Below are 20,574 nucleotides of genomic sequence, written 5' to 3'. Positions count from 1 at the left end.
CAAACAATGACTCGTTTATTTTATGATTTAAAAATTCGTTTAAAAATTTTTTTAAGACAGCTAACTTAGCTTGTAAAGAAAAACAATTACCTTATAAAGCTAATTTTTGCCACTTACCTTTATGAAAAGAACCAGCTAAATTAGTAAATATCTTCTAACTCTGTTACTGCTGGGCCCCGCTCGAGAGAGAGAGTATGGAGTTGCCGTATTACTGGTGGGCCCCACTTGGCTTCTCTGCTTCTAATTTGTTGCTTTGCCGTAGAAAGGAAGTCGGGGAGGTAAGAGTAAGCAGTCTGCTCTTCTGCTCTGAGCTGTCCCTCTGCTGTAGGCAGTCGTTCCATTCCTTACACCGCCGGTTTCCTTCCTCTCCGCGCTCTTCTGCCTACAGCCGCACCACCACCACCCAACGTTACGCCTCCTCGTCCCACACTCGCCTTCCTTCTCCCCAGACCTGACGTCGTGAGCTACGAGCATCAAGAAGGACAGAGAGATGTTCGATTGTTTTGTGGGTGGGAAGTTCTCAGGAAAATGGTAAGTGTTTGCTAAAAATCTCTCCCTTTTTCTCTTCTTTGCGTGCTCTTTGGGTGTTGTTGCTGTTGGATGATCGATGTTGGCTAATTTGTGCGGGACGCGCATGCGCAGCCGGAGCGCCGTGAAGCGCATAAAGTCGCGGATCGAGGCGATCGGGAAGAAGAAGCAGGCCGTGCTGAGGCTCCTCAAGAATGACGTTGCGGACCTCCTCGCCGCCGGCCGTGATTCCGACGCCTTCGGAAGGGTGTGTGTGTGTATGCTTGTCTTTCTTTCTTGGCTCCACATCGTCACCTTCTTCCTCTTTTACTTACGTCTTTCTCTAATTCTTTCAAATCACCACTACGGAGATGACGCAATTTAAATGGAATGGGAATCAGCTTCATTCTGAAATGAATTGTTGCATTCTGTGTCCAAGAAAGATTTCATTGTTCTCTATGAAATGGCTATTAGGTCTTCACTTTCTTCCTTCTTTTTCCCCCTTTAATTGTGGTCAAGGACCGTGGAATTATGTCCATGATTTTCCCAGTAGGTGGAATTTTGCTCAGATTTGGGTCATGTTCTGCATAATTGCGGAATCCCTAATTCTTAACCAAATGAAGATGTGGCGTTGAGCAATAATGAAGCAGGAAAATTTTGTAGCAGCCATGGTAAATCTAGGTTTACAAAGAGTTTGGATGTAGCTTTCCTTTGATTTCTTGAAAAAACCATGTTTGGATATGGTTAAAGCAACTTGGTGGATTTGGCTGTTCAAAATTTGCCAGCACAATGCTAAACCCTACTTGGTTGGACCCCCTACCAGCCATTTGCTACTTTTGGTATATTTAATTGTCTATCTCATCGAAATCCGAGCACTAAACATGTCCCCATATGATTTAAATTTGATGGCATCTGCTCTTGGAATCATCCTGTACACCGATGAGTCGTGTCTTACCCATGTAGCCTGTCCCATACTGGTGGTGGGGCACTTGCTTCTAACACCGAGACCACGAAACACTGTTAAGGTTTAAATTACGCAATTGCTTGTGCAAGGTTTAAAACACTGGTATATTTGTTTTGACTATAGATCATGGTTTTAGCTTGTGCAATTGCTTTGTGGCTTATTTGTCTTATTCAATTGTTCTCATCATTATTAATTCTATAAGATTTCTAATACGTCAATTTGCTTCCTTTTCTGCTGCTCTGAAACAGATTGATGCACTGATTTCTGAGATAAATCAAAGATCTTGCTATGAAATGATTGAGCAATTCTGTGACCTTATCTTAAATCAGCTTCCAAGCCTAAGAAAGAAAAGGTATTTTCAGCTTTTCTGATTCTTATCAAAATAAATCTACATAATTTGCTATCCAAGATCTTCATCATGTTATTAATGATGTGTTTATGGAACTAATTGGTCTGTGTTCTACCACGACATAATAGCTTTTGGCTAATAATTAATAGCTTAGTATTTTGTTCAAAGACAGTGAGGACCTTACTCATCTGGTTATATATTTCATTGCTCCAGTTAGAACAAGAAGAATGGTTGATTTAGCTAATGTAAAGCAAATTTTTAGCTGGTTTTACAAACAGGAATTGATTTTATATGTGGCCTACATCTGATGAGAAAAAAAGATCAACTTGCATCTTCTAAGGTGTCCCAATGCATAAGGCTCCTGCTAATATGAGCTCTGAGTAGGATCAATTCACTAAAGTTTTTAATTTCAAGATTAAATGATAAAAGGTGTCTTTTATAGCCCAGTTAAGATGCAACTCCACTTTGTCTTCCACCTTATCTTGCTTTGATGTGCATGATCCTAGTGGAAAGATTCTTTTATATTTTAAGTGCTAAGTTTGATTATGTATTAGAAATGTTGTTCAAGTTCTTTGATTCTATTTGATAGAGGATGCTTTGGATGTCTTCATCCAAGATGGTTGTATTGGGCATAATGCTTGGGGAGATGCTTTGTCTTGTTAGGATACATTTGATGCTTCGAAGTTTTTTGTACTGTACAAATGCGTCACATTACAATGTGAAGCTTTTACCTCATCAATTGCATCAAGTACTATAAATGTTGTTTTAATCTTGGTTGCATCAAATACTTCAGATGCCTTTTTTATACCTAGCAGACACGTCATGCACAAGAATATGTTTTTGTCCCAGTTACGGGTGTTCAAACTTGCTTGAACTCAACCGTGAAGGGTCGAATCGAATCAAACCATTTTTTTGGTTCGGTTCAGTTAAAGTAAGGTAGTTTGAACTGGAACCAATTTGGTTCTACCTAATCAAACCGGTTCAAAACCAGTTAATCTGGTTCGGTTAATCGATTTGTACTTTTAAATAATTGAAATATATATATATATTTTTCAAATGAATCAGTTTCACTTAATTGAACCAAACCGGAATCTTTGGTCCAATTGGGTTGACATGACAAGATTTGTTAAATTGAGCTCACACCATTTGTAAAATTGGGTCTTTGAGCTGATTTGATTGATTGGTTTGAACCGGTTAAGGACTTAAAGCTGTGAACTCAATCAGAGATATTTTTTAAATTAAAATCGGGTCGGTTCGGTTCGGGTCAAACTGGTTAACCAAACCAAAGGAGCGTACCCCGAACTAGAACCATTTATAGCTTTCAAAATTGAACCATTTTGGATCGAACCAGTTCGGTTTAGGCTTGGTTCGTTTTTTTGGTTCAATTTAAACACCCCTAATCCCATGCATCAAGACACATCAGATGCTTTGATATTCTTTGTCCTATATGGATGCATCATTTTATTCAAATCTCCTATTCTCTTAAAACCTTGTGGTATTCTTTCTTTTGTTTTTGTCTGACTGTATAATTTGAGTTCCATAAATCAACTGCGAAGTGCACATCTCTGATTGATTTATAATCTAAACATTATATAGTTAGCCCACCCACTGTTGGATATAAGACAGCACTTAATCAGTGCCTTGTCCAATTTCTGTTGTCTTTCATTTTATTCTATTTCTGCAAATTTATTTTCCAACGGTTGCCACCATGAAATCCTTCTCAGTCAACTGTCCCTGCTTAGCACTCAGTATTAATTTGGTTTTTTAATTGCAGCCAGGTTATGTTGATTATGTGGGCTAGGTTATAATGTACTTTAGCAGTTCTTAATTTCAATGGGAAATTTAATAAGGCCAGTGATTTTTGTTCTGCTAGCATGATGAAGGTCATGGAAGTGAAAATGGGGATGGCAAGGGTCATATGAGGTTGGTGGCATAACTTTTGTTCATTAATAAAGTGTATATTGTTGGTTACATGTCATAATGAATAGTGATGGGAAGCTGACTTATGTAGGTGATTTTGAGTGTAGAGGGAGGTTTTATAGTGATGACAATCTGGTGAGTTCTGGAGTAGAGGGAGGTTTTGTTGGAATAGCACAATTGGTAATAGTAGTGGTACACAACTAAACTGACGCATATAGGTCTCAATGTGAGATTGATTTCATCTCTTTTTGAAGATGAATCATGTTAAAATTTGTATTTCATTGTGCAAATTTCCTTTTGGAGTCCTACTTGTATTGCCTTACTAATACTTTGTGCTACTTGTGCTCTAACAATAACTCTCTCAATAAATTCATAATACCTTGCATACCTGAGAAGTAGTATAGCAAGCCTAGAATCATTTACTATCATGCTGTTTTGGAATGAAGCTTAGATAACATTCTGAAAAGCATATTCTTTCAAGTCAATTGATCGCATACTTGCTCTTGTTCACAAAACCCATATTGCCATTCAAGTAAAAGTACTTGAATGAACCTAGTTAACTAAAAGTACTCATTCAAGTAAAAGCATTTTACGTATTTTTATTGGATAAAAAGTTTAAAATTGAATGAACAAACCAAATTTGTTCAATAGTCACCTACGTTTCAGAGCTGAAGATTTTTTTTGACTATTTTTTCCGTCTTGTCTATTTTTATTATGCTTTTTTTTTACATTTTTCTTTATGCAGGGAATGCCCTGATGGAGTGTCAGAGGCTGTGTCAACTCTAATTTTTGCTGCAGCTAGATTTCCAGATTTGCCAGAATTATGTGATCTTAGGCATGTTTTTACAAAACGATATGGGGGTCAGACGGAATCATTTGTAAATGCTGAGGTGCTGTACTGATTTTCCCATCAAATAAAACTAATGTAGTTTGTTATGTTCCCATAGATAAATATTATCTTTTTTCCCCAGTTTGTGGAGAAAGTTCAGAAGAAGGAATTTTCCAAGGAAAAGAAGCTGCAGTTGCTGCAAAACATTGTTGAGGAGTTCTCCATAAGATGGGATTCTTGGGCATTTGAGCAGAAATCATCAAATTCTCCTGCAGTTAAATATGTAAATTAGCCACTATTGTTTAGTCTCAAATATTGTTTCCATTTGCTATTTACATAAAGTAGTTTCCTCTGCTATTTATTTTTTCTTTATCTACTTGCTTCCTCTGCACCAAATTAAGATACTGCTTTCTTGGGTTTCAGGAACAACCAAAGAGAGCGGTACTTCCTCGTTCTGCGGATGATGCAACTCCACCAATGCTGACTAAAATCATCAGCAAGGAGGAGACATTATCTAAGGAAAATCATGAGCCTACTCCTATAACTGTTGCACGGACACAAGTGCAGGAGCCAAAAAATAATTATATGATTTCAACTTTTAGTACTGACCAATTGCATGGCACAGTTGTGAAGACAAGAAAGGTAAATGCTAATGAAATCGAAAATGTGGAGCCATACCAAATCAATGCAGTAGTTCCTCCATATGGAAATCTAAAGATCAAACAGAAGGGAAGCTGTGGAAATGATGATCTCAGATATGTTCCGCGACAAAGGACAACAAAAGTGCAAGAACAGCTGGATCCAAGAGGCTCAGAGAAGCAAGTTGGTATAATGAAATCTTGGAATGACAAACCTAATGTGGTTCCTCCATACACCAAGTCAAATGGGAATAGCAATAAAAGCCAAGTCATAGAAAAGAATGCAAATGGCTTAGAGTACGATAGATCACAAAGACATGAAGAATGGTCAGATCCTAATGCAAAGGAAAGGTTGCCAATCAGGTCGGTGAACAACAAAGGTACAGCAATCAATATGATTCCACCATATGTAAAACCAAAAGTCAATGATATTTCGGTCAATGGTGATCGAATGATTCAAAGGCTTGGCTCTGCTGGTCATAACAAACCTTGTCATACTAATGATAATTACAAGGATCAAGTTCCCAGCGATGAGAGAATTATGTCTAATTCTTTGCTGAGGAACTCCCAGAAGCCAGCAGTCATGGAGACTAATGAGAAATCCATTTATGATGAGAAGCTTACCAGCCAAACACCAAGAAGCCAAAGAAGGCACAGAAGCAGGAGGAGTACTGGTGCCAATGGTGATTATTTCGATGAGGGGAAGAACATAACTAGACACCCAAGAGCACCGATTGACGATGAGTTGGACAATGCTATAGTTTATGGAAAACTTATGTCACAAACATCACCATGGCATGGAAGAAATGGGGGCAAGCATAATGTCACCACATACGATGAAGAGTATGAGAAAGAAATGGTTATGGATAGGCTCTTGATTCACTATAGCAAAAAAGGGACAACAAATGAGCGCATCAAGACAAGAAGGAGAACCAGAATTTCATCCATGGATCATGTTCTTGATTCAGATAGATCTATGGATAACCAGTGTAGCAGCAGATTCCAACCTGGCCCAGGAGTTTCAGCAGCACATCCTCCCGAGAGAGCTGTCTCATTGCCACCAGAACCAGTTAGGTCAGCTGAAGCTTTGAAGCTTCCTACTCAAGCTATTTTGATGCAGTCTGACTTGCTAAGTCCTAGTGGCAGACGAGTGCATTCAAGACTACCCGAATATGATGAATTGGCTTCCCGTTTCGCTGCCTTGAAGAAGGATTGAAACATGAACCGCGTTGTCCTCTTTTTCTGCTTCCACATAACTGGGCGGCAACCATTGTGAAGATCAAGTGATCAAGAAATATGCGAGTCTTCCCTGTCCTTGTTTCACTCTCATTTGCAAATTGCTTCGCCTTGTGACACTCAAAATAGTTTTGTGGATCATGACACTGATATCATTGAATAATTCTCATTTCTTTCTTTTTCCTTCTTTCACTGACATCTACTATTATTAGCAGTAAATATGTTCCAATTTCAAGATTCTTAGCCACATCGTATCAGATTTTTTGTGTTACCACTTAATGATTCTGCTTATGTTTTATTCAGATGCAGAAGCTACAACAACAATATCTTGTTGTCCTATAACCTTAGTTGTGTATCAATCTTTTGCTTGTATGATGCATTATTCTAAGTGCAGCACCTTCTCTATTTTTTGAACTTGTTAGTGCTTGAACTTGACGACCCAGCTAATGTAGATATCTATTCACATATGTTTTTTGGAGTTTCTTTTATTTAGACTAAATATGATTTTACAAAGACTAAATATGATTCGTATCGGTCTAGATATCTTAATTACTTTACCAATAGATATCTTAATTACATTTTTCTTTTATACACTTCACGAGTATCAAAAAAAAAAATCAATCCATATCTACTTTGTGTTTTCATTAGAAAAAAGGATTTTTCTGTAAATTATTCAACTAAAAAAGGCCCATAAGGACAACTCAGGCCCAGCTTAGATTCGGTGTGCAATGAAAATTCTGGCGTTCGGATTCCCATCGCAAGTCGCCATCCCAACTACCCCATCCCGCCTATATATACCCCACAGAATGACGACTCTCATTCGATTTGATTTGGCGCTCGGCATCAGTTCTTGGGGTCTTCTCTTCCTTTCTTCTCCCTACCGACCATGTCGTCCAAGTAAGGTCGGATCTATGTCTGTTCTCTCTCGTATTCTAGGGTTTCGATTGTCCTCTTTCTAATCGGTTCTGCTGGATGTGTATCGTCACAATCCAGGTGGGAAGTTGAAGCCCCTGAAGCAACCTAAAGCCGACAAGAAGGATTACGACGAGGTACAATCGCTTCTTGATCCGACCAACTCTCTCGTTCTCCAATGATTTTTTCTAGTCTTTTGATCGATTTCTCGAGCTTACTACAGGGTTAGGTTGGATTCCATGTTTGTCTTTAATTTTATTTACTTGGAAGCATTGTAGATGCTTGAATTAGTGGATATATTAACAGGATTAAGCAAAAGCAGACGTTTTCGATCCGTGACCACCCAAAGCAAAACCTGCTTTTGAAGCTTCCGTCGATGTTTCTTGTTTGTAGATTAGGGATTGCTTCGTTTAGAATCCAATCGATGAATTATCCTGACGAAGCTTGTTTCGTGCATAAGAGAATAGTCGATTGATTATGGCACATGGTTGTTTATTGAGGCGATTTTGTAGCTTTAGCATTCATGATTAAGTACGACGATAAACACTTTGAGCAAATGGTTTATTGTGATTGTGGCTGGAGGACTTTAGCTTTAAATTTCATAACCCAAATCCTTCTTTCATTAAAGATATAAGACATTAGAATTGGGCTAGATCTTGGTAGCCACCAAAAAAGGACCCTAGAAAGGAACCAAATGACTCTCGGTAGATAAGTTTCATAATTTAATGTGTCGATGGTCACCCTCCCTTCCTATGATCATGGCCAAACTGTTTTGGAGCTTCATCTAGATGATTTTGGGTTGCTGTTGATGGTCAAACTGCATTTAATCTGAATCATGTTCTTGTTACTTATTCCCCTGCTTTGGGAGCAGCAGAAGATTCTACCATACTGCTTTGACTTGTCCACCACTATCGGCATAACATATTATTCTTGGTAATCTGTCTCATTAATTTCTTATGGCTTTGGGTTGGAAAACATAATTTCCAGAGAAAAATTTGAATTGGAACGAAGAACAAAGGTTTCGATGAGATTGCTTGTTCTTGTGTTGTGGGCCTGTTCATTCCTCTATATATAGTTCCAAAAGTTACGTGGTATATTGATCTATTGTCTATAGCCATTTGCCATTGCTCCGTATTTGGATTTTGACATTGGCATCTTTGTGCTGTTTGCAAACGGATCTTACAAATCTTCAGAGGAAGAAAGTTAAATTTCTTGCGAGTTGTTTATCTGCAGAAAGCGTAGATGAAAGTTACTTGATGCGTACTTTGAAAGTCATGATATAGGATTGTATGCTTTTGGTTTTTTCTTTTTAATGTGTTCTACTAATCATGATACTTTAGATTTTTTAATCTCAAGTCTATAATCATTTAGTGACTCAATTTATTATGAATTTTACTTTCTATAATGATAAATATATTTGTTTATCTTTTAACATTGGTTAGAATAGGTTACGATGAGAGCTATCGTATATTGTCCAAAACAATATAAAATGATTGGTACTTAAGAATATGTGGATAGATTGTTCTTATTTCGAGTAGTTTGATCTAATTAGGACTTATGAAAGTGGGTCCTCTTCTTATCGTTGTACTGTCGCTACCATCATCATTACTGTTTATGATCGTCTATCTCCCCGGTACACTCTCTCTTATCTTTTCTTCTTTTTCCTTTTCTCTCTTCTCTTTCACTTATTCTTATTCCTTGATCGTCGCTTTCTCTTTTTCCTTATCGATTACCTCTTTCTTCTTTTTTTTCTCTTCCTTTGTTATCTCCTCTTCTTCCTTTCTCTTTTTTTTTTCTTCGATTTAATTAATGATTTGTACAGGCCCACGATCATTGGGTAAAATATTTTAAGTTTTCACATATAGATTTATGTAACTCCATCATATTGTCATTCTTCTTCTTAGATCTCATTTTTAATTTAATCATATTACCATTCTTTAAGATATGATTGGGTGACTACTTATCTCAAGAACTTAATATTAGAAAAGGACTGCTTTAACATCCTCCCTGTTGATCAGTTAGGCTTGGTGCCTAAACAAAATCTGAGGATATGATAGAAGCCCAAACGACAAATACTTGCATAAATATGTTTAAATAAATACTAGGAATGAGGGTTAAATATAAGATTCAGACTCATTACTTACTCTAATATCATCTTAAAATATGATTAGGTGACCATTAATTTAAAATACATTTGCTATTATAAAAGCGCCTAATATATACTTAACGCTCATCTTACAATTCATTTTCCTTCGAGGAAAGTTGATGTTATATATGTTACAAGCTAATTGTTGAATTATATATCACATCACAAAACGCATGTAATTATCAAACAAAGCGCTTCGTGTGAGTTCACTTAATATATAAAATTAAAATTAAGAGGAAAGAAAACATAATAATGTAAAAAAAGAAAACATCCGAAACGTCAGCATCGCTTGTTCGGAAGAAGAAGAAGAAGAAGAATAGGACAGTTTTGACCGGTGAGCGACACGACCCTTCCTGATTGAGCTCACTTCACGTGCCTTTCATGTCAAAGGGCTCTCACGCTGAAGACTCGTCCGCTGAAGATAAGGAATGAGGTAGGCTCTGCCATTACCTCCCTGCTGATGAAAGGGAGGGCTCCGGGGAGAACCTCTGCGGGCAGGCCATCATTGAGACGAAGGCGAGGGCGATGAAGGTGACGGAGGAGGTGGAGAAGAGGATGTCGTCTTGCAGCGTCTATCGTGGAGAAGCTTTTGCTGTCGGACGCACTGCTCGATCTCTCGAACGAGCGCTTCATCTTGCCGTTGCCTGCCTGCATCCCGCTCTTCAATTTCAGCTTCACCAACAAGTACCTGATGAGCTCCCAGTACAGCAGCTGCTCGTCCAGTAGCGCTTCCACGTGCGCGTTGTCGACGTTGGGGATGATGATGTTCTGCTTCATGGTGAGGCGGAGCACCTGAGGTCAGCGTCTTGCAGTGGCTGGAGGTGAGTCGCCCTCGTCGTTGTCAACGACACCACCGTGTACCCCAAGTTTGAATGACTCTGCAGTGAGATGATCGTGCAGCACGAGCACTACTTCCCGACCGTGCTCACGGTCAAGGCTGCCCACATCGTAGCTAACATAAGTATAACATGGGAGCTCTGGAGAAGCGGACAATTCGAGCCGAGATGAAGGATATCACAGAGGAACTCCTGCAGAAGCAGATCAATGAGAAACACGAGTGCTTCCACAATGACAAGCCAACGGTAGTCTGCTTCCTCTTCGTCGCTAGTCTGCCCGTCGGCAGCACGGCCGAATGCGAGGAAAGCGGCGAGAAGGTTATAATTTAAAATTATATAAAATTAATAATTATATAAAGGATTAGGAGAAAACTATAAAGGATTATATAAAATTAATAATTTAAAAAATTATTATCCAATAACTATAAAAAAATTAATTGCAAAGCAAAACTTATCTCAAACTATAATATCGAATGATATATCGATCAGCTTGAGGTCAAAGGCTTTACTAAAAAAATAATCATCATAACGAGATATTTTCAATCAAAATAATTATCATAACTAAAGCTTTTGATTGAATCTCGGAGAGATTTAGTATATAACTTTCTTCAACAAATAATAAAAGTATATATTTTAATCAAAATAAATATTTTTTAAAATAGTTTAAAAAAGAATCAAATAAGAAAATATTCATTATATATGCATAGTTAGAAGTATATTATATGCTCAACTCTATACCATACATCAATTTTATAATTAGAATATTGGATTTATATTAGAGTTATTTAAGAATGAAATACTAAAAAGCTACAAACAAAGTAATAAGACATTTGAAAGGAATGAAGAATTATATGCTCATATATATTAAAGATAAGTTTGAAATGATGATATTTTTATATGCTAATTTTGTAAATTACCTTAATAGTAGGAAATATACTTTATATTTTATAATTATTAGTTGAAGGGGTAATTTATAAAAAAAAATTAAGCAATGTATTATTGCATTATCAACTATAGAAGTTGATTTTGTGATATGCTTTAAGGTTATTAATCAAGCTTTATGACTATGAAATTTTATTTTGGAACTTGGTGTGATCAGACTCAATTGTTAAGTCATTGAAAATACTTTGATATATCATAATAATTCTTCTCTACGAATCATAAGTACTCTGGCAATTCATAATATAAAGTACATGATGGTTAGATATAATATTTAAAAATAATTAATATCAATTAAGAACTTAAGTCTATTGTATTGATTGATAATCTATTCACTAACCTCTTATAGTATAAAGTGTTTTAAAAAATATGTTTTTATAATTAAGTCTATGAGCAGCCCATAAAAGATATAGTAATGCATATTTAAATAGATATTATAATTGATATTCTACGTAGTTAAAATTATTTATTTCTGCTATACTGTTCATATTCATGTATATACATATTATGATTGAATATGTATAATATAATTTTTTAATAAAATAAATTACAATTATTGTTTTGGACTATATTAAGAAGGGTTAATAATATTATGACATATAGAAGAAAGTATGATATTAATGATATACAACTACTATGACTCACTGGTAGTTAGACTCAATGTAATATAATATTTATTGGATTTGTTGGCATGTTTTATAAAATTCTTATGAATGTGTAAAATATTTTTTCAAAGTTTCATAATTTAATTAAATATAATTATTTTTAAATAAATTTTTAATTAATTTATTTTGATTTTAAATTTTTTTTTATATCTTACCAATTAATGGACTAAGTAAGAGATTAGATTATATGATCCTTTCTAGTTAACTAATATATATTATAGATATAATTATATTCTAATTATGATTATCGACTAATAAAATTTTTTAATTATGATAAGGTTCCTTAGGAGATGACTTTGATGGCATGGACTCTACTAATTATCATTTTAGACTCTTCGCTCTTGTCTATAAAAAGATATGACCTCCTAGAGATGATACAACTAGTTATTGAGATATTACGTATCTTCTCTTATCGCTCCTTGGTCTCTAATCCATCGCTCCTGTAAAGGATAGGAAGAGAGAAAAGAAAGCAAGTCTAGTTCTCTTTATAGATCGATATCGCTATAGCTTTCATATTCGACGACGGTGCACCTACAAATCAAATAAAGACTCTATGAGTAGCATCAAAAAGGTACATATCGTATATTTGATCTATTATATTTTATTTTAATTTCTAATATTAAAATTTTTATATAATAATAGTATAATCATGATTTTTATGCTTATAATAAAAACTCATTTTTTCTTAGATAAAACCTACTTTGTTTCATAACTCTTTAAACCTAGAATAAGTTTTGAAAGGAAAGAGAAAAGAGCATGAGAGGTTTGTTTATAATAATATTTAAACACAAACACTAAAGTGAGATAAAATACACTATAATACGAGTAGTAATTAAAAAAAAAAATTCTCAGTACTCAGTGATTTGTTCTCTTTCATGATAATACCAAAAAAAATTAGATTATATCATATCAATCTCATCAAGTAGAATTTATAATCGAAATCATATAAAAAATCAATCAAAGGGTTATTTTAAGTCATCGAACATAACCAGCTTGTCTCATCCTTCAGAAGAATTTCAACATGCATGTGTCATGATCCAGCTTGTTGAATAACTGACTCGTTAATTTATTAAGTTTGAATTAGTAATTTTTTGAAATAGTTAATCTGAATCTTTGTCCACTTTTGATATAGGATTAATTCGATATTTTAAAAGTTTTATGTCCTTGTTAAGGATCAATAATAGTCTAAAATTAAATTCTAATATTATACATATGAGGTCTAGCTCAGTATCCTTTCTTAAGTCACTCATCATGTTCCGATATTAAATTAATTTTGATATCATTAAATTATCATGATTCGTCCTAATGGGATGACCAACTCATTAGCTTCTTGAGCATACATAGATCACTAACCTAAAATATTTAGACTCATAAACTAACAAACAGTAATATATTCATTAAATGCTGACTCAGGTGGTGCTAACTATAGGGGGTATGTCCATTAAAATCTCTTTTAACGCTTAAGTCGATAAAAAGTGAGGTATTATTACAAGTGCAGAATTCTACTGCTCTTATGTTCTGCAGCCACCGTTGACCAACAGTATCAACTGTGAAATAGTGTGCTGACCAACGACAGATCTAAGCAGAATAAAAATGGTGTAGAATTTAACTCGCGATAGGAAGAAGGAGATGGCAACCTAATTTTTCTCTTAGGATTCTTGTGAATCCCGAAGCTTCCTTTGGGAGACAACCTCTACTTTTTCTGCTTATATACATCTCTTTTAAGGAGGACAGCCACCACAAATGTGTTCGAGGAGGAAAAGACTGAAGCTGTGGGGACACCGGAAAGAAGAAGTGGGGTGTAGGGTGGAGTGGGCTACCGATGGGGCCATGGCAGCGGCGCCGCAGACACCACCACCAAAGCTATCTATCACCCCTCCAAGCTTTGTTTGGCCATCGGAAGTGGCACCTCCCACCACCATCAATGAAAAAGAAGAGAAAGAAGCCACAGCTTTATTGGAGGGCCCTCACCATGTGATGGCAACCCATCCATTATCACCTCCTACATCTCAATCTTTTTCTTATACATTTCTATATATATATATATATATATAATATTAATAATATAATTATCAAAATCAAATCATATAATGGGCAATGACTTGACCAAATCTTCAATCACTGGATGACTAGATTAGATCGATAGACCAATTAATATATCAGGTCCAGATATTTCTAATTCAATACTCGAATTGGACTAATCAAGGGTCTGATTCTTAATTCTTGATTCATAGCAATTCTCTTGATCGGATCATTCGATTCGATTTGGTTCTAACAATTAGAAGCTTAATAGAAACACTTGTCTCTAGTTGAAGGATTAAATGGTGGAAACAACACCAAGTCAAACATGAGAGACAGTTTTGCCTGAGAAATCTGTGGATGGATCATAGGATCTGGTGGTCTTATTGCCTTCTCCATATGTTCACTTGGCACACACATGCACCTCCTATAATACACAAACAAGATGGCAATGCTACTTAGAGGAGTGAACTGGAGTTGTGGAAATCTTATGGTATTCATGCACAAACAATGACCTAATTAAACACCAAATTTTGTAGTAATAGATTAGAAGGTATTTATTATAAGAATAACACATGAAAGAGGTTTGATGTTATTATAAAGCACATCAGACACCTAAGCATTTCTCATTAAATTGTAGTGCATATTAAACGCCATCACTCGATCTAGTATGAGACAAGACAATCTGATTTCAATATTTCCTACTATATGTATGCATGTATGTTTTATTTAGACCATATGCAAGCTTTTTATGCCCTTGAGTTGTGGTGATTGCTTTGCTTTCTTGCATAGATTCAGTGAATCTTGTATCAGATATAGTCTAAGCCTACCTTCCATTGGCCCTAACTATGACCTAGGATCTTCTTTTTTATGTCTTGATCTTTTAAGATTAGAGAAACCTAAGCAATCAGTGATATTGTTGGATTGTAATCTCTCCCTTGTTATTCCACCCAAAACAGAGTCTTCATTTGAAAATTAATATGGAAGGAGTTCCAAGGAAAGAAGAATAATTATGTTGTAGTCACTTTATGTACTTAAGGTCAAATGTGCATCAGATGCATGACCCATTTCTAGTGCATTTTTAATATTAAATAATAATAGTGGATTCATATGGTCATCTTTCCTCTTGAAATGGACCTAATTAAAATGCTAATGCATAACCCATTACTAAAAGGATAAACCTTGATTTGTCTTCATTCCATGCACTGAGTGAAAGGAGCATTCTCATTCCCCTCTAATATCTACATACAACTATCATTATTATTAGTATTATTATTATCATTGGTATTATCATAACCAACCTACCTGAGTAGTGGCTTACATCAATGACTAAAAGTGTCAGCATATTCCTAGTTTGAGGTGCTGAGTGATTCAAATAATCTAGGGTTTGTGATGTGTGAAGTTGTGGTTGAGGAATATGGTAGTGAACATTGAATCTTTCATCCTAAATCTATCAGAGCTTGGCAAATAAAGATCCACTAGCAATGAAGAGGTGCCTTCAACATCACACTTGGGGTCACCCATGCACTGATGCTGTCCCCCTTCCTTGTTGAGCCATCATTCTCCCTACTCCACCTCTGACCCCATCTTTTTGCCCCTCCCTCCTCCCAATTTAATCTCTCATCACCTCTTCCTCCCTCATCATTCGCATCTCTCTCTCTCTCTCTCTCTCTCTCTCTCTCTCTCTGTGGGTGCAGAAACAGCTTACTCTTGACAGGTCTTGACATGGAGAAGTGCAGGTCCTTCCCGGAGTACTCATCTTCCTCGACCGGGGGGTTTGGATATGATAACAGGTGCAACTCCTACAGCTTCAACGGTCCCAGTGGGAAGGATGATGGCTTTGCCAGCTCCAGCGATCCCGAGCTGAAGAGGAAGCGGCGTGTCGCCTCTTACAACTCCTTCGCCATGGAACGCAAGCTCAAGTCCTCGGTGAGGAACAGCTTCAAGTGGATCAAGAACAAGTTCACCGACGCAGTCTATGGAGTCTAACTACATCCCTATAAACTCCTATCTCATCTATATATATCTATAAATCCTTTCTGTTCTTCATCTTCTTTTTTGGTCTTTCCTCAGCAGGAGAGTTGCTTGCTTGTTCTCTTTCTTGTCATGTAAGAAACCCCGGTGCTACTTCTCTCTCTCTCTCTCTCTCATGAACTGTTTCTTCCTGATTGAAGGTAATCAGATGGTATTTATCTTTCATGTACTTAAGCAATACAGTTTGTGAACATGGAGTGGTCTCTCTCTCTCTCTCTCTCTCTCTCTCTCTCTCTCTCTCTCTCCCATGAACTGTTTCTTCCTGATTGTAGGTAATCAGATGGTATTCAAATAATACTGTTTATGAACATGGAGTGGTCATGAAGTCTCTTTCTCCAGTAATCAATCATGAAAGATGATCTCAAGAAACCTTCAACAACAAAGCTTAATACTTCATGTCTACTAATTGTTGAACATATCCTTAAGTATGCATTAATTTAGAGTTCAATACTAACCACAGGAAGGCCAAAAGCTTAGTTCAGAGCTCAACAGAAAATTTACTTGGTATGTCTATTATGATCATGATTACCTATTTTTGTACATGACCTTAAGCAGTCACTTGTCACACATACAACATGATGAGGCTTTCGAAAGCATGATTTATGCTTCTTGTAGTGCTTTATTTATTGATGTATGTGTGAATGGATATGGGCCAGAATGATACTAAGAGAGGAGTGTGCTCCTACACAAGTAATACACAATGAACAACGATTAGCATGATCAGAAGCCACCACCAAAGATGCTCACAGTTTCTTTTCAGTATCCTTTTTCTTGTGGGTGTAGTTTATGCATGTAAAAGTAGAGTTCCTACCCAACCAGTTAATGACATCGACAACCTTCATTTTACTGTCCTCTTCATCATCCAACACTATTTGTGGAGCCTCAATTTCGTCTGATGCTACTCCTAACAAAACCTATGGGAGAACACTTCTTCTCTTACTTTCTAATTCATGTTTTACTCTTGCTGCATGAACTGCTTGTCTTCCTTGGTTGTAGCAACAGTAACATATGAGATTTGTTGGTGAACAAATGTGCTGTGGCTGATGAGTCGGCACGGCTTGATCCATGGGTCGATGTCGAGAGTCTTCTGTTGGCTTAGCTGGATGTCGAGGTAGGTCGGGCCCTCTCGATGGGGTGTTGATCGGCGTACCTCGGACCGGGCGCCGTTTGTGTTGAGCAGCGTCTTCTCAGTCTTCAGGCTGGTCTGCAGCTCACCTTCGTACACTGGATGGCAATTCCTAGGTTAAGACGCTCGCGGCTCGATGGTGACTGCTTTCCTGCAAAAATGACCTTCGTCGGGTGATTCCCAACTTTGGCCCCTCCGACGAGCAAGTCAGTAGTTGTTTTTCCCTTTTTTTTTTTCTCTTCCCTTGGCCGGATGCCGGCCAGAGGCTTTTATATTATTGCACGAGGGTCGATCACACGTGGGTTCGACGTGGTGGTTGATCCTCGAGGGACGAGATGGTACTTCTGTGTGGTCGCCGTCCCGGGACGCAAGGGATGGCACCAGACAGCACCGTCCCAAGCTTCCGGGATGGGACATGCCAAACAGCACTTCGGTATAGATTCCGACTTGCGCGTGAGGGTACTCCCCTTGCTGACTCGGTTGTGGCGCGGCGTGGTATCGATTGTGACGTGTCTTAGACCCAAAATATACCTTATCAAGATTATTGCTAGAAGCTTCCAAGAATATATATAAATGATGCAAGATATCTAGAGATTGGAAGAGAACTAAAATATAATCTCACGTCACTGAGGATATTGAAGGAGCGGATCAAATACGTTAAATCTAACTTATGACTTAATAGTTTGAGCTTACCGATTGGAATGCAATCTCCAAGCGCTCCCTGTGGCAGCTGAAAACCCAATGGCATGTTGTCGGCGGTGCCATTGACGAGGCCAAGTGTGCCACCGTAGTAGTCTAAGGGGACGTCCGCTCGAAGAAGCCGTCGACGATGAATGAAGGCTGGTTAAAGCCAGTGAATTTGAAGGCGAGGGTGCTTCTACAGGCCTTGGAGATGCTGATTGCAGGGAGGTAGCAGGCCTGAAAGAAACTGTTGTTAGATTATGCTGCTGTTGGAGCAAAGCAAGTCAAGCAATCTCTGCGTAAATTAAACAAAAGATAATACTGTCAAATTTATGCTACAGAATTGATGAGTCACACACAGTGATCACGTATAGACTTTGATGGTGACAGGACGGCATATGAACATTAATTGCACGCATCAATGATTTAGAGCGTGCCATGTGGTGCTGCTGCTGTCCAATTGGGTTTTGAGATCCTGAAGGGGGATTTATGTCACAGCTGAACGTGTTTATGGATCATGCTTTCTTCTGCTGAGCAACAAGTTGGAGCATGCCCGGATGCATTAAAAAACGAAATAAATCCTTGGAGCAGATAAGAGTATTGTCGAGAAAGTTGGAGGATGTGAACAATGATGCAAGTTGAGGCTAGTGGGAAATCATTGGAGGGTCCATATACTGGTGTGGGTAGGCATGCAGGGCTTAAAACTCAAAGATAAGTATGCTTTTAGATGGAGTTGGAGGATAATTGAGTAAGAGAATAGTGATGAGGAGGAGGAAGAAGAACGAGGGTGATAGATAATTACAAGATGATGATGATAGCTTTGGCTATTTAGGAGAAGAAGCATACGGTGGAATCTTCATGCTCAAGAAAAAGGACAAGCAGAAAGAACATGAAGGTCTTTTTATAAGAATCATTCCCATTTTTCAAAGATTGCTTCAAATGCTACATGTGAACCTCCCCCTTTTTTATGTCATCTTTCCATCTGCCAAAAGTAACCCATCAATAATATCAGTTGCAAAAGTAGACCAAAAAAGAATATTAGTAACTAAAAATGTCCCTTATTAAGCTCAAGATGATACTAAACCCATCTAATCATTATAAATTTATTCGATCTAATGAAATAATTGATCTATCAATTATTAATCCAGAATATTTAACCCCAACCTACCAGTAATAGGCTTATCTAACTCTTACGAGTTCAGTCCAACTCATCTTCCACTTATCTGAGCAATACAAGTTTATGTTCCACTTATCAGAGCATTACAACACATCTTAACTTTTGTAAGTGCCACTAAATCAGAGTACTACAAGTTATTTTAAATTCGTTAGCAGAGCATGTGTAAGGAGGAAGTGATTAAATGAATGGGATATGGGAATGTACCTCTTTGTGTTGATTCAACATGCTGCTTCTGCTCAGGTTCCTGCAGAAAATTTTCTTCATGTCTTGTCATGGATTTCCTGTTAAAAGAGTAGGAAGAGGAATATGGTTTTGAGTAGCCCATGCTGCCATCAGAAGACACATTGTCTCACATAATATATTATGTTGCCCATACTTATCTTCCTTTTTGGAAAGGACAAGATCAGCACAACTTGGTACAACAATATATTATCATGTGTTTGAGAGTGGTACCACATGTTTTCATCAGACTAAGCATTCATACACAAAATAGTGAGTCATATTAATCCAGTTTGCAACAATTTTATAATCAGAACAGTTTCATCCCACCTCTTCTGTAGCAAGAGTATCTTTCATTGTTGTGGCATGGAGGAGTATACTATCCTGCCAAATCACATGCTGAAACAGGCATCCAAAGCTCAATAAAATGATTTAGTTCCATGAAAATTTTGAAGTACCAGTATTCATTCTTGAGGGCTATGATCATGGTATCTTATGCTTTCTTATATGCTAAAAATAACCAAAATGCTGAATGTAAAACTTAAATAATAATTAATAAAAAAATTGGCTATTCAGAGAGAATCTGTGTTCCAATATATGCAACTTAACATGCACCTGCCAGTCCAACTTATTCTTGCTTGGTTACATGCATGGGGGGGGAAGAAGTCTCAAAAGTGCAAGTTTTTTGTGGATAATGTCTAAATATTTCTGATGTAAAATTAACCTATAAAAATGAGTTCAAATTCAGAAAGAAATATAGAACTATGATAGTTTACAGAACAATATAACTAGAGACATCTGGTGCTTTTTCTGTGACAACCTGCTATACCAACAGCAGTATGTTGGAGGACAATTCCAGAAGTTCCCAAAGAGCTCCAACAGAGATCAGTTTCACAATTTTCTGCTAAATGTGTAAATATGAACTGGACATGTGATAGTAATAAATTAAAAACTTCTAAATTCGGGAAAAGATCCTTCAAATAAATTTTGGAAATTAATATGCTCACAAGTAGGTCAAAATAATACATGATACAAATGGGTGATTACAATATGTATATGACTGATGGATGGACTAGTAAGCTACCTGAAGGGTTTATAATAGATAACCCGAAGAATGGTATACAAACCGATGAAAAACCTATAATGGAGGAACACATGCATCACATATATGTTACACTTTTCATCACAATCAGAAGGTACCAAATCAGTGTTGGATCCCTTTTGTGTATATTGACAGTGGAAGCAGATATACTGTTCTAGCACTACATAAAAGTTACATATCAATTGCAGAAATAAAAAGAAGCAGATTCACTAAGAAATGCTTCATCCAAGGTTGAAATGAAGGTCGATGATGAAAGGGATTCAAGACAACAAGAA

The 20,574-nt window shown here is 37.0% G+C and overlaps 2 protein-coding genes across 2 annotated transcripts; both read left to right on the top strand.

The window, feature by feature from the left end:
* The first annotated feature begins 277 nt into the window (after positions 1–277).
* Positions 278–6,635, top strand: LOC135638507 (uncharacterized). The gene is made up of 6 exons (XM_065151633.1): positions 278–531; positions 643–775; positions 1,720–1,823; positions 4,486–4,630; positions 4,712–4,852; positions 4,993–6,635. The coding sequence occupies exons 1-6, from the start codon at positions 491–493 to the stop codon at positions 6,421–6,423; spliced, it is 1,995 nt and encodes a 664-aa protein (XP_065007705.1). The 5' UTR covers positions 278–490; the 3' UTR covers positions 6,424–6,635.
* Positions 6,636–10,469: 3,834 nt separating this feature from the next.
* On the top strand, positions 10,470–15,949 carry LOC135638435 (uncharacterized). Its single transcript, XM_065151548.1, has 2 exons — positions 10,470–10,655; positions 15,695–15,949. Exons 1-2 carry the CDS (start codon positions 10,470–10,472, stop codon positions 15,947–15,949), a joined length of 441 nt encoding a protein of 146 aa, XP_065007620.1.
* The last annotated feature ends 4,625 nt before the right edge of the window (positions 15,950–20,574 follow it).

This window comes from Musa acuminata, chromosome BXJ3-5 (assembly GCF_036884655.1).
Source record: "Musa acuminata AAA Group cultivar baxijiao chromosome BXJ3-5, Cavendish_Baxijiao_AAA, whole genome shotgun sequence".
NCBI lineage: Eukaryota > Viridiplantae > Streptophyta > Magnoliopsida > Zingiberales > Musaceae > Musa > Musa acuminata.
The sequence above is the reverse complement of the archived record's forward strand: the minus strand, read 5'-3'. Positions and strand labels throughout refer to the sequence as shown.

Coding starts and splice junctions, on each gene's coding strand:
- LOC135638507 (XM_065151633.1), top strand. CDS start 491: ATGTTCGATTGTTTTGTGGGTGGGAAGTTCTCAGGAAAATG. Junction 1,824..4,485: donor CCAAGCCTAAGAAAGAAAAG/GTATTTTCAGCT, acceptor TTCTTTATGCAG/GGAATGCCCTGATGGAGTGT. Junction 4,631..4,711: donor AATCATTTGTAAATGCTGAG/GTGCTGTACTGA, acceptor TTTTTTCCCCAG/TTTGTGGAGAAAGTTCAGAA.
- LOC135638435 (XM_065151548.1), top strand. CDS start 10,470: ATGGGAGCTCTGGAGAAGCGGACAATTCGAGCCGAGATGAAGGATATC. Junction 10,656..15,694: donor GCGAGGAAAGCGGCGAGAAG/GTTATAATTTAA, acceptor GACATGGAGAAG/TGCAGGTCCTTCCCGGAGTA.